Source organism: Anastrepha obliqua, chromosome 2 (assembly GCF_027943255.1).
Source record: "Anastrepha obliqua isolate idAnaObli1 chromosome 2, idAnaObli1_1.0, whole genome shotgun sequence".
In the NCBI taxonomy this organism is placed as follows: domain Eukaryota; kingdom Metazoa; phylum Arthropoda; class Insecta; order Diptera; family Tephritidae; genus Anastrepha; species Anastrepha obliqua.
Genome location: NC_072893.1, coordinates 17,204,829 through 17,222,231, shown reverse-complemented (window position 1 = coordinate 17,222,231; position 17,403 = coordinate 17,204,829). Strand labels below are relative to the sequence as shown.

The 17,403-nt window shown below is 37.6% G+C and overlaps 1 protein-coding gene across 1 annotated transcript in view; it reads right to left on the bottom strand.

Annotated features, from left to right (window-relative positions):
* LOC129237129 (proton channel OtopLc) overlaps positions 1-17,403 on the bottom strand; it is a 187,195-nt gene that overhangs the window by 31,705 nt on the left and 138,087 nt on the right. Inside the window, exon 2 of the mRNA XM_054871605.1 lies at positions 11,504-12,355. Within this exon, the coding sequence (XP_054727580.1) occupies positions 11,504-12,355 (852 nt within the window). The remainder of the gene's footprint in view (positions 1-11,503; positions 12,356-17,403) is intronic.

Sequence of the window (17,403 nt, the reverse complement as noted above, 5' to 3'; positions counted from 1 at the left end):
ACGGCTTGTTTTTGTTCTTTCGAACTAAAAAAACAAATTCGAAATCGGTGGAAATTGGCGAAGTTAGGAGTGATTGTTCACATCAACCTACTGAAAAACGGTTTTATGGCCATAAAATGAGATTTTGGGGGTGTATTGGAAATTTCTCCTATACCATTTTTTTTAGTTTTACTATACCTACAAGTTGTACTAGGTCTCCATAAAAGTATAATATCACTGTCGCACAGTGTTATCTTTATTGGCTTAATAAATAAACAAATAATGTAAGAATTGTGGTTCAAAGCCTCAACCAACTAACTTCGAAAGTATCCAAGTATCAAAAAAGGAGTTGGATGCATGTATCACAAATTTTTACAGTGATTTAGATCTTAAATTTTTTATCACAAACTCAATTATTACAATATTATTATTATTATTATTTATTTTTTTTTTTTTGAAATATTATAAATAATATTGTATAATTCCCGTCCTCAGTGTTCTGAAACACCTTAAAAGACTTTTACTGAAAGCTCAACAAAAATTTCAAACAGAAAATTCTATTAGTGGTTGCCGTAGGAGAAAAATTGCTACGGATAAAAATTGAATTACATCGGAGAAAGTCAATTGAGTCTTGATGAAAGCAGAGCAAAGTTGATAATTATTATTGTTTGTAATTGGAAGCCATAACTTCTGGAGTCTTTAAGACTTCATCTCGGAAAGCGTCTTATTTAAAAGGTAAAAGGTTTCAATATATTTATTTATTATATTTTATTCAACAATTTTCGATATATGGAACGAAGTTTTGAATATTAAAAAGAAGAGCATTTTAAACAAATATTTTGTGGAAAAAATTATGAAGATAATAAAACTGGAATGCTGCCTGCTTTATAACCTTTTCAATGATACAGTTTTAATGTACATATGATTAGAGAATTTTGACTTATATCGCGTATTTTTTTTAGCTGCATTAGGCGACGTCGATAATTATGGTTTGACAGCTAAGAATGCCAAACTGTGTTGACATTTCTGTTCAGTAAGGTGTGGTAAACGAAAAGGTGTGGCAAGTCATCATCAAACGTTTAACACCAGAAAAACGCTTAAAAATTGTGAAAATTTACTTTGAAAAAAAATAAATCTGTTCGCGAAATTCATCGAATGAAATGTTAAAGAAGAAGGCGAAATGTCGCCTAATCGTCGAACTCTATTTGTTGGCATTTGTCCTTACATGGAAAATTTTGGTTTAAATTTGATACAAATTTGAAGATGTATAAATCTTGGCTTACGTGCCTATAAAATACAGTTCATACAAGAGTTGAAGCCATCGTTTGGGTCGGATTTTTACTGATTGGGCTCATTTAGATTTCTTATTCAGATTTATTGGAAAAAGTAGTCAAAACTAGGTCTGATCGAATGGACCATGTAACTAGTACCCGCGGCGGATATGTGCCGGATACTATATTCAAAAATTAAATGCCATGAAATTATATACCAGACTATAATAAAAAAATTTAAAGAATATTGTTTTGTATTATTAGGCCGCCGTAGTCGCATGGGTTGGTGCGTGACTACCATTCGGATTTCAGACCGAACGTGGGTTCGAGTCTTCGTGAAACACCAAAATGAAGAATAGCGGTCGCCCCCCGGCAGGCAAAGGCAAGCCTCCGAGTGTATTTCTGCCAGGAAAAAGCTACTCATAAAAAAGATTTGCCATTCGGAGTCGGCTCAAAACTGTAGGTCCCCCATTTGTGGAACAGCATCAAGGCGCACACCACAAATAGGAGAAGGACCAAGAACCAACCAACTTTTTTACCAATTAAAAAATAATTCTTTTGAGTGATGGAAATCTTAATTTTTGCCTTTACGGGCTTCATTGCTTGTCTGTTTGTTTACTGCAGCTGCCTACTAGACAAGTGTCAAATACGATTGACGTATGAGGTCATTTGCAAAAACTATAAATTTCCCAATAGGGTAATTAGTTTTCCTTGTATAAGGTTTTAGTAATTCTTGTTAAAACTTTTTTGATTTTTGTCACTGCTGTGAAAAAAATTTCAAAATTCTTGTAAGCCCCTTTCCGTCATTTTAGACATGAATTCGGCCCATATGCCATATATGAGCTAACTCGAAGACCACGATTTTGAAGCTAACTACTTTTAATTTGGGATGGCTGTATAACTGCTAGTTGAATCGATTGGAATTTTGAAGAAAAAATCGACTGTGCCAATCTATGATTGCTAAATAAATTCTATGGGGCTCAACTCGATGTTCAATCACAATATTTTACAAATGGCACGCGACCTCTCCAAAGATGTTATCAAACAATTGCGGTGAGCGAATAATTGCTCTTGTGCTACAAGCACCAATTGTGGTGAGACAGCAATTTGCCATTAACCGCACACAAGCAATGATTGCCCGTACAAAACCATTAATTAGGATTTTACGAAATGCAGCACTGGAGTTGGTTGAAAAGCTGCAAAAGATGCAGTTGCAACAAGAAATGTATATTTTCACATGTAGGTATGTATAGGTATTTGTGTGCTACTACATATGAGGATGCACACATATTAGGGGGGTCTGCAAAAGGGCAAAGGGTGCTCCGGAGCCGATAACAAAACTTTAAATGCGTTTTTCTCAAAACTATGTTTTTTGAACTGGTTACCACTGTAACTTAAAAACCGCTGGTAGATTTCAATAAAATTTATACTGCTTTTAAAAACCATACAAAACTCGAGCCCGATTGAAGAATTATTATTTTTTTTCAAAATCTCGACTTTTTTTAAACAATTACTTTTCGGTTTTTTTCTCGAAAATCTGAAAAATATTTTGAAAAAACAAAAAAAAAAGCAAAAGCTTCGATCAGGCACAAGATAATCTTTTGATAAAACTCATTTCTCTTGCCCGATTCATTTAAAATAAATCTCCAAGGACTTGTGATGATCACCGCAAGGACTTCTGGAGAAACGGGCTCCACACAAAATATTAATTTTTGTTTTTTAAATTTTGCTACAGTCAAGTCGAATCCATTGACTAGCAAACAAAAATTATTGAAAATCATCTGACTACCCCTAACCCCTTAAGGCACCAGGTCCGAATGGCATAATTACAGCGGTTTTGCGAAAGGGAAGTTCATCCCTGATACCTTGGCTGAAAGACATATTTAAATACTGTTTGAAATTCAACTATGTTCCGAAGAATTGGAGTCTCTCATGGGTTGTATTTATACCAAATGCAGATAAAAGCAGTTACTTTTTTGCAAAGGACTATCAGCCTATAAGCCTTCCATCGTTCCTCCTTAAAACCTTCGAAAGATTACTGGATTCCTATATTAATAAAAAGAATACCATCTCACGTAAAATCTGAATATCAAACGCTTACGCAAAAGTTAGGTCCACCGAAACAGCTCTACGTAAAATTGCAGATAAAAAATTTGGAGTCTTTCTTGACATATCTGGAGCTTTCAACAATGTTTCGAACGAGGCACTGATTGAGGGTCTAAAATCAATTGACACACATCCATCGATACAAAACTAGATCGGCAACCTATTGAATTGTCGGTACCTGAATAAGCCTCTTTTTTATGTATCTGAGAGCTAGTAGAGGTACATCAAAAGAAGGTCTACTATCTCCTCTACTGCAGACTATGGTAGGAAACAGGACCTTACTAAAAATGAGAAACGGAGGACCAACGTTAACTGCTTATGTGTTCACCTGGCCATCATCATCTCGGGAAGATGTCTAAACACTATGGATCAAAATCTTGAAGGGGCGCTTCAGGAAATCAGGAGGTGGGCAGCTGAGCGCAACTAAAAGTAAATCCTGAGAAGGCAGGCTTCGTACTGTAGTACACAGAAAATTAGCTAAGTAGACTGCTAATTATCTAAACTTTATATTAAAGGCAAAATATAAAGTTTTTAAACTCTCTATACGAAACACTTGGCATATCTTTGGTTCACTATGGCTCAATTTCTGGTATATGTGCCATCTACAGGATCATGAGAATTGTTATTGGTCGAGTTTTCGATCACGGCCGATACTAATTTTAATAAGCAATCATACTGCGATATTTTTAATATCGGATTGGCAGGCGGTTTATGTGTAGTAAAAAAGAGTGGCTAGAGAGAAGTAGTAGACCCACATGTGTATGAAAATTTCTCATTTGCCGTAATAAATATTGTGTAATTCGAATTTTTGTGGACCACCCTAGTACCTATATAAATATACTATATTATTTGCTTGCGTATAAGTATGTTTGCTCGCAAGTGCAGTCACTCTTTAGTGCCAGCCATTCAACTTTTTGCTTGAAGGACTTAATTCAGCTGAACATTAGGCGACAACCTATAAATTTTCTGTTCCGTCATTATGCAACTTACGTATGAATGTACAAAATAATATACGGTTTGGAATTTATAGCTTTTACAAGCATTTCGTTTCATTATTATAGGTAAGCTTTTCCTAACTGTGCTTGTACCTCTGCATAAATCGAAAAGTATCTGCTATTAAATTTGATCTTAAACTAACATCGATTAAAAAAAAAAAAGTTTTACTTATGAATCATTGCTTTTTCAAGGCAATATTAGAAAAACTATAATAATATTAATATTAAAAATAAGAAAAATATGAATTAATTAAATATTAAAAATATTAATAATATATTATTTAATAGTGGCGACCTCTGCCATCCCAGAGCTTGTGGGTTCGAGTCTCACGTAAAGCACGGTTCTCGCACTTTCCAAATTTACCTACTTTCCATTTTCTCATAAAAAAACACATCTCATTCCTCAACCCCAAATCCTAATCCTTCCATCATTACTTCCGCACAATAGTCAGCGCATCATTTGAATTGTATGATAGCTGCTAAAACAAGCAAAAAACAAAGAATACACCTTGCATCAGTGGCGCCAGCAAGACGAAGCGGGCAACCGCGGTAATAGCGCAGACACACTAAATTTAGCGAAGTCCCCAAACATCTGTACGATCCTTCTGCCAGAATGGGAAACACAGATGGCGCTTCAAGCAGTAAGAAGGCGTTGTTCCTAAGCAACGACAGGTGGGCATTTCCACGACTTAGGACTTCTAGCGGCAGGCTAATCACCTACCCTGTCAGAAATCAAATAGATTAACGAAGCCAACGCAAGACTGAGTCTTGTCGGCACCCTATGCTCCCGAGAGGAGTGAACAAGAAATAATAATAATAATAATAAGTAAACTGAAAAAGGTCTGGATAAAAATGGTATAATTTTGCTATTTTTTTATATTGAAAACTTTGATAGAGAGATTTTCAATGTGAAATTTCGTTCATTATTTTTAATATTTTTACGATTTCTTTTTTTCAACTAAAGTTTCTTCGCTTGTGTTTAACGTTTTTCTAGTCTCGTTGTTTGTTCTTTAGTATAAAGCAAATACATACATTTTGTGTGGGACATTTTTGTATATTTTTTTGCTAAGAACTCGTTTTTCAAATTTTATTAAATATTGAAAACTTTGGTAGGGAGTTTTACAAAAGTGAAGTTTTTTGGTAAACTTCAGTTATCTTCGGTTATTTTTAACATAAAGAATAAAATCTGCTTTTTAAGAATTTTCGAGAACCATTTTTTTTATAATTTTCGGAAAAACTCCAAAAAACTCCTGCAATATATTGCTCTGTCAAAGCGCCGGCCTACGCACTCGTGCCATTTCGACCGAACCGTCGATACGTACATTAGCAAGTACAAATTGATTTTAAATTAATCACCCCATCGGAAGATTTATAGTTTTCGCCAATGACGACATATGTCAATCATATTTGACACTTGAGAACTTGACACCTGCAACATAAGCAGTTTTGCATTAGACAAACAATGGAGCGCGTAAAGGTCAAAAGATGGATTTCCATTACTCAAAATCATTTTTTTGTATCTCTTTTTTTTTAATGTGACTTCTTCCTGTTTCCCAAGCTCAAGTTGCCGCTCCGTGGAAAACATTTGGGACAATTGAAGTCATAAAACAGAATTCGAAGAACACACTCGAGCTTGACTTGTTTACAGTAGCACAGAAAACAAACTATGTGACATATCGCGCTGAAATTTGCCATGTAAGCTTATAACAGTCCTACCAAAAAACAAAAAATTATTTTTATTATTATTATTTTTGCCATATGTCTTCCGCGGACCGTTTTATTGATAACGTCTCGTTCATATTTGAGCAGAGGATATATTATAATATCTTAAAACTATTTTGTGAAAATTTCAAGTGAATTCGACAAATACTTTTCGAGTTATTCAACAATTAACAAAAGGCGCTCAACTGAATATATCAACTGGTGATTACTGGAAGTTAGAAACCGCTTGGTAGATTTCAATAAAATTTTTACTGCTTTTGAAAAACATAAAAAACTGGTGTTTGATGAAGGATTTTCCTTAATTAATTGTGGGTTTTATCTCGAAAATCTGAAAAATACTTCCTAAGGCCGCCATATTGTTAATTTTGAAAAAAAGCTTCGGTCAGGCACAAGATTATCTATTAATAAAACTAATTTCTCTTCTCCGACTGACTTTAGATGAATCTCCATTGAAAATGAAAAACAAATGCAAGCAATTGACTAGCAAAAAAAAAATTATTGAAAATTATCATATTTTTGATTTTTTGAAAAGTTATTTTATATTAAAAACAAAAAATTCATAAAAATTTTAAAAATAAGCCATACAAGTTCTTTACGAGGTCAACAATTTTTCAACATTAAATAAACCGCAAAACTATAAAATTTTCTTTAAAAAAATTTTAATTTACTTTTCATTATACTCAAGCCTACAAATACACAAATTTTCAAAGAAATGTATGGCAATGTCCGAAATACTTGGATCATTTGAAGCGGAATTTCTCAGGTGACTCATTTTTTTTATTTTATTGGCCATAATAAAAATTTGGATGTAGCAGTAAATCCGAAAAACTTTTTTCTACCACTTTCCACACTGAAGATTCGCCTTAGAATACCTATTTGTCATTTACCCATCTGATGGAATATTATGAGAAGTTGTTCGCAACTGCAATTGACATGAGATGACGTGAAAAAGAGTCAAATATTAAAGGGACTCCACATTTGTGGTTGAACAAGTTTTCTAAGATCCTGTAAAGTCTTTACAATTTGCTCAACACAATAATTTGATGCATTTCATTCCTTTTTCCTTTGATTTATTTCAGTTTTTATTGAGTTTTCAGTGAATAAAATGGATAAAATGTATGTAATTTATAAGGCTTATTATTTATTAACCTCATTAAGTTAACACTGACACATATCGGGCTTTGATAAATCACAGCAAATCAGATGATGTGCAACATCTATTAGTTCAGCCCAATAACTTGAACTTATCAAAATATCTGTCTTACTTTATCATTACGTAATTTGTCACTGAGTTGTGGGATGCCATGCAGCCAGCAGCTCCACGAATAAGATGGAGTGTTGGGCGAAAGTTAGAGCGAAGTATGCGAAAGCATGTGAATGAGTGTGCGTACTTCTGTACTTGTAAACTGAAGCTCCCATATGCACACATACATGCAACTAGTTGCCCGTATACATATACACATCTTTAAGATTTCAGATTATGGAAACGACATGTCATCTCGGCTGGGGTTCGTCGCTGGTATTGTAAGCGATTTTTGATGCACAGCGTTGACAATTTTCGTATTTTCTTAAACTCTGCCAAAATGACAAAACACTTTTGAATGGCTATTCCTTTCTGTCTGAAGCAGTGATGCGAATGATTGGCTTTTATTATCGCGATTAAGAATCTTGAAAAACAAAAAAAAAAACAGTTGAAAACAAAATTTATACTAAAAACTTAGTTTGTTTTTTGACGGTTAAGAATGCTGCTATTCAATTAGAGCAAGTGAAAGCAGTAAACCGCTTAGAATGACTAAGAGGTTTCAAAAACAAAATTAAAGTACATCAGAATTAAATTTTGTGCCCCGGCGCATGTGATGATTAGAGATGTGAACAATGAAATATATGCGCTTCGGCTCTTCTTCCTAAGCATTGTAGCATGTTTCAGGCTGAAATTGTAGCCACTAATGAGGTAGCTGACTGGTTAGGCAAAAATGTGACTGCCTTTAGAGAAGTCTATATTTACACCGATAGCCAAGCGACGATTAAATCTCTGGGTGGGGTTGTCACTGATTCCATCATTGCAGCGAAAATGCCCGATATCTCTTCACGAGATGGCCGAATATTTCACCATTAATTTGATATGGGTGCGAGGGCTATAATGTCATACCAGAGAATTGTGTGACAGACAAATTAACGAGAGAGGGCACTACCACTCGCCTCCCTCTTGGTATGAAGATTGCAGGTATATCCCTCTCAATCTACAAATTGCGTGCTACAAGTGCATTGTCACTTCAGCCAGCACGAGATGGGTTGATAGTCTGACATGTAATTCTACAAAAAGTATTTAGCCAAAATTGGACGTCAAGCGCTCAAAAGGGCTACTTAATCAGTCAAAAGAATATGTCTCTATGTTAATTGCTGTCTCCCAGGTCGATACCTCATTTCGACTATTGTAGAAGCGGCAAGAATGAGGAGGAGGAAGAGTCTGTCGGACATCATCTCTGTCACTGTCCCACGTGGCATGTCACTAGCTTCAGATAGTTTGGGTTATCGTTCTTCAATTACACTGATGGCCTCAGTGATGTAAGAGTCAGCCAGAACAAGCCAGGGTTTGCACTTAAACCAAAGTGGTTTAACGAGGTGTAGTAGATAAATTACTACTGTGGTATCATAGGGGATCAGCACGGTCTAAGTGAGTTGGTCTCTACCGACTTCCACTTCTACCTACACCTATCTTCCTAGCTAGCTAACATTACATCGGTCCGTGAGCAGACGTGCTTTTATTGAGCTTCACGTTCCAAGCTTTTTTCACTGCCTAACGAATTGAGTGACCGCTGTAGTCCACTGAATGGGTTCGTGATACCATTCGGAAGTGCACAGGTTCCGATCTCCCTGCATGAAACACGAAAATGATAGAAAAAGTTTTTTCTAATAGCGGTCACCACTCGGCAGGCAATAGTAAGCCCTGAGTGAATTTCTGCCATGAATAAGCTCCTCATAAAATACCATTTGCCGTTCAGAGTCGGCTTAAAACTGTAGGTACCTCTTTTTGTGGAAAGCATCAAAGCGTACACCACAAATAGGACAAAAGAGGTAAGCACCAATTATATCCATCCTGTAATTCTCGGTTAAAGCTAATTATTCTAGAATCGCCAAAAAAGAAAAGGGCAGTCCTTTCACTTTCGTTTATTTCCAGTGTTGTCAATAGCATCGTCGACTGTCCACTTCTACTTGAGTGGATAAGCTTTAATATTCCACAAAACTGTCTCCGTATCATTTACCCTTTTTATGGGGAAAACTTGAAGAGTAAACTTGCGAGTACTGCATCCATTGTTCGGGCACTTCGAGACTTTAATTAATTGTACAATTTTAGCATCCTTGACTTCACTTGATCTAAATCTAATTTTGTAAAAATTTTAAATTTAGTTGCCTAATACCACATTTGGCTTGATTTTCTTTACATTTTTCTAAGTCTGTAAGGTACTTTGCCAAGGCCATTCTCTGCACTAAATCTCGTAGGGAAAAACGTGGCCGCCGCCCCGGCGCTTAGACTCAAAAATATGGCGATATGGAAAGAATGGTGGTTTGGCCACGCCTGTATTTGGCACACTCTGAACAGTCACAAACAATAAGTAGACTATTCTATTCCTAGACTTACCTTCGACAAGCTCTCGAATAGCCAAGTGGCCATTAAATCAAAGCCTGCACAGGAATGTCGGGTAGCCCTAAATGATATTAGCGTCGTATTCAAGGTCAGCCTTATTTGGGTTCCGGAACACAGTAGAGGGAAACTGTAGAACTGATGAGCTAGCCAGAAAAAGTACTGCTCTTCAACTGTTCCGTGATAAAAGTACCATTGGAATACCTTTGGCCACGAGTAAATTAATAATAAAAAACAGCATTACCAAAGAGGCCAATAGGTCATGGGAAGAAGAAAATACATGCGCAACAGCCAGGCTACTATGGCCGCAAATAAACAAGAAAAGAACAAAGAAATTGCTTAGCCTCACAAGAGATAATATCTCGAAGGTCGTGGTTTGTGTCACCGGTCATTGGCTATTTGGCAGGCATTCCATGAGACTAGGAGTTTTCTACCATAAATATTGTAGAAGTTGCAGAGAAGAAGAATAAACAGTTCAGCACTTCCTTTGCAATTGTCCAGCCTTAGCTAAAATCAGAGCAGGTTGTCTAGATAAACACTCCAAACTCTAGGTAAACAATTTTCTTACAGAACTACCTGGCGCGGGAATTAGACCAATCCTGCGCTTCATAAGAGCCTCAAAATGGTTCATGAAAATAAATATACAAGTTTCCCGTGGCACATAGTGGTATCACAACAGACCTGTAAGGTCTAGGTGAGTTGGTCATACGGACAGACTACCACCATAACCTAACCAAACCTAATGTACTTTGCACTGTAGATTACCAAAATAAAATAAATAAATATATATATACTTATACATGAACGGTACCCCACAGAGCGAGGTCCTGTCTCCACTTTTATGGCCTCTAGCTTTAAATATTATTTTACTGCGACTCAACAGAGGGGGAGTGAAGGTAGTCGCGTACGCAGGTAACGTCGAGATTCTAACAATAGGTTTATATACTTCTACTATTAGCGAAATACTAGAAGGAGCTCTGGAGGAACTAAGTAGATGGGCTACGAGCAGTATTCTAAATGTCAACCCAAGCAAAACGAAACCAGAGTTGTTTACAACTAAAATCAATATTCCTCAGTTTAGATTAGCATAAATCAAAGAGGGTAAATTCCGCTTTAAAATCTGAGAGTAGCTTAACTGGAGGCACAGGCAGAAAAGCGAAAAGAAAAAGCTTATGTAGCTTATTATACTTGCAAAAGAGTTATTAGCAGAAATTTGGGTTTAGAGCCTAAACTCGCACTTTGGAGCATTGGTATGGCGGCCTGCATTAAACAAACAGTGCAAAGTGAGGCGGCTAACAAGCGTACAACGAGCAGCCTGCGCAGGATTAACTGGAACTATCAAATCGTGTGCAGCAAAGACACTTAATGTCATACTCTACCTGCTACCAACAGACTTAGAACTAAGATAAAGTGCCGCACACGAAGAAATGAGATTTGAAGTCTGTAGTCAAAGAAAATATACTTTATAACACTGACGGACCTAAGATAGACTGCGGTGTCGGCGCTGGTGTACATTCGCAAAACTCCGAAACTACCAAATATTTTCGCCTGATGAATTGGAATAGTATTTTTCAAGTCGTTGTCCTCGGGATAAGACAAACTTGCAGGATAATTAGAAGCCATCACAACAACTATAGAAAGTATTTATTTTTTCGGATAGTCAAGTAGCCATCTTCACTTTGAAATCTCGTAAAACCAATTCAAAAATCAAAAAAAAGCCTTCCGAATAAAGCCTACAACAATTAACAAAATACACATCTTCAATATATATACAATGTAGTACTTACGCTCTGACTCGCGGCATTGGCGGATATATGAACGACGGTCGATGCGTCCGCTTAATGGCTGGCAACACCGGATAGCTGGTTAACTGATGCGAGTGATACATTAACGCTAAATGCCCCGTCTGACGGTCATCCCCCAACGCCGAGGAAAGCCTGCGATTTGATGAACCAGGCGATGGTGGTCCCGAACCGCCAGCACCACCACCGCCACCACCACTACCAGCATCACCATCGTCACCACCCCCACCACCACCACTAATATCCAGTTGATGACTCGCCGCCGAAGATGTTGGTATATTCGATTCATCGATAGTGACGCGGTGATGTGAACCCGAATCACGTAGGCGTGCAGTCAAGCGTCCTGGCGATACGGAGGTGGTCGACACAGCACCTGGCATCAGCATAAGACTTGACGTTGCTGCGGTTGTTGGCGCGCTGGGCGGTGAACGACGTTCCTGAATGTGTGGCGGCTTGGCGGGTGGAGTTGGACCACTACCACCACTCACGCTACCGCTGCTATCCTCATCCAACGCACTGCTGCTATAGGTTGTGGCTTTGTGGTGCAGTAGATGTTGTGTCCCCGCATAGCTGGCGGGCACCGTGGGCGTAGCCACGGGTACACCACCGTGCGTATGATGATTCTGATGGTGTGGATGTTGGAACTGATGCGGCAGGTGATAGTGGTGATGACTGCTGAGGTGTGCGCGCATCACATGCTGCTGGGGCTGTTGCTCGTCCTGGTAGCTGAGCGATGTGCTCACAGCGGGAGGTGCGGCAGCGTCTGTCATAGTGGGCGAAGCGACCGAAGCGGCGTCTAAAGTTTCACTGGACGCGGCTGCCGAGTCGCTGTAGGTGCTGCAAGTGGAATTGGAACGAGATATTGTTGTTGCAGCCATATACAAGTTAAATACAAATATGCATAACGATTTATTTTTTTTTTTTTAATTGGGAAAATCACTTTTGTCGGTTGTAAAGTAGGAATTTCATGGATAATTCGATGGTTGGGGGTAAACTGATTTTTATTTTATTTGACTATTTTTTTTTAATGAAAGTGCTTGAGTCATTATTTAAACTGGAAATTTTTTCTGCGCTTTGTAACCAGACAAATATTTCAATTTTAAATTGTGGCTGATATTTGCTTGTTTTCTTTTCTACAAACGCATATTTTTTATTTTTGCAATAAATACTCATTAAATAGCTGGATTAGGGGAATCTGCTCATTTTCACTGCTAGTTTTTCAGTTATTTTATTTTTTCCCATAATGAAATAAATTTAAAATAAAAAGCGAATATTTTAAACGTAAATATTTCAATCATTTGCAACCATTTTTTTTTTGTTTCATATAAAATTATATTTCATTTTATCTTTCTGCTCGTTTTTTTGCAACATTAAAAATTTTCATGATTTTCACATTTTTGCCCACAAAATTCTAGTGCCGCCACAACCACGGTTTTTAGAACGCCCGCCGCAGCACGCTCGCGTTGAGTGACTGCGATGGCGGTGCCGTTAATTTAAGCGTTCAGCTGCCCAACGGCCCAACAGACCGGATACACTTTAAAGCGCTGCCGTCAAGCAAATAAAAATTAAATAAAATAACAGCAGCAACAACAACACTTGCGAATATGTACCTATATTAAGCTTGTGTTTTTTTTTTCTTTTTGTTGCTGTTGTTAACATTAAATTGGATAATTCAGTTTTAAGTTGTTTGAACGCCCTAATTGACGTTGGTGTCGGCACGGCTTTGCCACGGCGAGCGTCAAGTGAATTTTTCGCATAAGAGCGAAAGTGAAGCAGCGGGAAGAATTAAGAAATAGCAAAGCTGAATTTTGTTTTCTTGTTTTTTTTTTTTGTTTTGTTTTGCACAGCACATAGGTACAGGCATATAAACAGGCTCATTCAATTTGCATTATGAAAAAATCACTTTGAACTCAATTCGAGGAAGATTTTAATGAGGTGGCAAGTATTTATAATATTCAGTTGTAAGCAAAAAAAAAAGCAATGCAATGCGTCAGAGGATGATTTAAATATATTTAAAAAATATTATAAATGACATTTTTTAAACCTAAATTTTTTTTGTTTTATTTTACGGAGTTCGGGGTAGTAAAAATTTTAAAATAATTTGACATTTTTTTTGCATTTTTTTAAGTATAATATCTTAAAAATATTGTGTGAAATATATCCGCTTCAAGTTTTCGAGTTATTCAACAATTAACAAAGGAAGCTCGGGCGCTCAGGAGCCCATAACAAAACTTTAAATGCGTTTGTCTCAAAACTATGTTTTTTGAACTGCTGATCACTTTTTCTTGTCGGTTTTTTTCTCGAAAATCTGAAAAACATTTTCTGAGGCTGCCATATAATTAATTTGGTCAAAAACAGAAAAGAGCATCGATCAGGCACAAGATTATCTATAAAACTAATTTCTCTTGTCCGATTGATTTTAGATGAATCTCCAAGGACTTGTGATGAGCACCGCAAGGGACTCTCCACACAAACATCGATAATTTTTACAATTACTAAATTTTGCTAAAGTTAAGTTGAAACATGATCTATTAATGCTATGTTTTTATTTATGTAAAATAAAGCAATTGAGTAGCAAAAAACAAAGTGCGTGTAGTGTAATACACATAACAGAAGTGAAACTTTCAGGGCAGACAAAGAAAGAGGGAGAGAAACGAGAGAGAATGAGAGTGCTATCAAAGAAAGGAGCACCCAGTGACCTTGATTTTCTAGTTGACAAACTCGAATATTTACAGAGAAAGAGCTCAACAGTTTCCTTCTCTGAAAGGTAGACCACAGGTCGTCCAATAACCGGTAAACACAGCAACGAATTTGGAAAGTAAACGGCGTGGAGCTCCCACGACTTTATGAGTCCTCCATTTATTGTATTGGGACCAAAAGATTTTCGAAATTGCAGAGCTCAAAGAAACGGAGCTCCATCCAAATAAATTGTGCGATTCCCCTTTAACAACAATTAGTGGGATGCCGATGACCGGGTAAGAGGTCTCTGAGACCAATTTAGTCAACCACTTCCTGGCAAGCTCATCAGCAATTTCATTTCCATCTATGGCTGATTTAGAGAAAACTCCGGCTCCGATTCCCGATTCTATCTTGGAGCCGTCAGTGAAGGCGGAGGTATTAGTTTGGGTGCAGATTTTCTCCTCGTTCTAACCTTACTTACTTGTAGTGGGACCAAATTGCTTTCGAAATTTCACATGAAGAAATGAAACTTCATCTTTTCTGGACTTTCCTAAGAAAAGCATTGTGCAATTGCACTCTAACAACAGTCAGGGGATGCTGTTGACCGGGCAGGAGGTTTCTGAGACCAATGCAGTACCCTCCTGGCAATTTTATTTCGATCTGTGTTTCTATGTCCTGGAACCAAAAGCACATTTTGTGGCTTGAGTCCCGATTTTTTGCCGAACATAGATGTGTAGGAGTAGAGAGCTGTACTGGCCTTCCTTGCCCGATTTTCAATGTTTAGCTTCCAATGGAGTTTGGAGTGACGTATCACTCCAAGATGCCTATGTAACATCCGATAAAATTAGAAGAACGTGGTTATTTTCGTGGTTTCGTTTTGCCAGAGTTGACTCGCAGCCCAGCGACTGAGTACAGCTCAGTCAGCTTTTCCTCAGCCTAAACTGGGGGAAACGATTCCAATACCATTAGGACCCTTTATCGGCATATACTACCACCTTTACCCCATGCCTATGTATTTAAACGTGCTAGATCTTCGTTAGCTACTAGCCAAACGAGAAGCGAAAGGACACTACCCTGCGGTGTACCCCTCTGCACGAATCTAGTGATTCTGAGCACTCCCTAAAGCCTAGTAAGGACGATATACAGCTACAAATATGCCTCTCTACCTCTAGTCTATTCAGTGCAGTGACAATTGGCTCAGCCCTAACATCATTGAAAGTTTTTCCCTTAGAGAGATTTCTCCACAGTCCCTACTACCTCATGTAAGGCTGTTTCGGTACATTTCCCTTTCGGGTAAACGTGCAGAGCTGGCGGTAATTTGGTTTCAGAGTGCTCTTGAATGTGATAGTCGATCACTCTGTTGAACTCCTTCAGAATATATAAGGTATCTAAGGAAACAAAAATATAATGAAGTACCTACTAAATTTCCAAGCATTTAATAGCAATGAAATCTGTTTTGATTTTCAAATGCTAATCTACTGCCTCGCCTTAATTAATATAATTTTACTCAATGCTTTAAAGAAAAGTTATTATAAAAGATGATGGCAACTGATGAGTTCAAGCTTTAGCTGTTTAATTTGCGCTGCAAGCAGTAAGCCTTCCGCCATCCTTCGCGCCTGCATTTCAAAACAGAATTGTCGAGACTATTGCTGTCTCCCATCAGCGGTCCATTGAATCAATAGTCCTTGAGAAGCGCAACATTATCCATTGGGCGAGAGTTGAATAACGTTTGGTTTATTTCGCAGGAAAAAAAATCATATCTTATTTCGCGACAACTCGACAGTTCAATACTGACGTGCACACCTGTAAATTTTGTTAATTAACAGCCATACAAAGGAAATTCGACTGAGTAATTAAAAATCACAAGCCATTGCCACCAATTTCCGCACAATATGTGTACAATCAGTACGTAAGCTAGCAAGCGGCGAGAGTTGCGAAAGTTGCGCATACGACCTGGCGGGCAACTTATTTCTGCTGCAGTTGCTGTGGGGCAAGCAGTTCGCCGTATTTGCGCGTCTCTGACGTTTTTGTTAGTTGTAACAAAAGAAAAATCAAGAATAGTGGCAGTTAGTAACAGATAAGGGTGCAAGAGCGGGTACAGCGACACAGCTTGATGGCAGCTTAATTTAATATTTTCGCTCACTCTCACTTCGGTATGGCAGCAGCGGGAGAGGAGTCGCTTGGATGAGGGCTGGGTGGCTGACTGTGTGGCTGGCTGGCTGGATAGATTGCTTGCTTCATTTCACTCTTTGTTGCTTTAGCAACAGCAAATTGAATTTATTTACTTTCTTATGCTGGCCCATTTCGAGCCAATATATTTTTTATGCCAGACAATTGAGTGCTGACAGGTGTACCTGTTTGCTTGTATGTATGTCCAACGCTTTACAGGCAGAAAAAGGTAGCAGCAAATAATGTAAAAAAGCGGTAAAGCAAACATTAAAAGAAAAAAGTGCCAAGCCGCCGCAACTCTGCAGGCGGGTATGAGCTGGTTTGAGCAGTATTTACAGCGTACACAATTCAATTTGTAAAGCAAAGTTAATTTCACTACACAGGATATGCTTGCAGGCAGAAATTTGTATCAAACAAGTAGCACACAAGCACAAAAACACAAAAACACACTGCTGCTTGTGCTCCTGTTTTTTTTTTTTTAATTTTAGCTACCACTTTACTGCCCAGCATTTCGCTTTTGCCAACTTCAAGTGGACACTTTTGATTCCCCTACATTTGCAGTTCACAGCCATGGATAACAAAAGCGGGCAGGAAGTAAGTGAGAAAAATATGTTATTTAATAAATTTTGTACTATCACATAGCTACACGCTTAACACAGGTCATTTCATTCACGAATATTTATGATAATGCTTTAATAAAAGCCGCTTAAAGTTTTACGCATTTGCATTTATTTATTTTCCATTGAAAATGTCAAATAAGCCCCAGGGCGTATGAGTTACGTGCGAGCACAAGTACGGCTGGTTGCACAGCACAAAGTGAGGTGTTTAATTAAATTGTTTTTGGTGTGCTAACAACGCATCCTTTATGCATGCATGTGTACACAAATAACAACAATGCAGCGACATTATGCATAATGCGATTTTATTTATGTAATTAGCAACATAAATTCACAAAACTGACACGTTTATTAAATTATGCTTTTTGTTGTCACACCGCATCCTAGTTACAAAAGGAATACTCGAGATTTTTAGTTGAT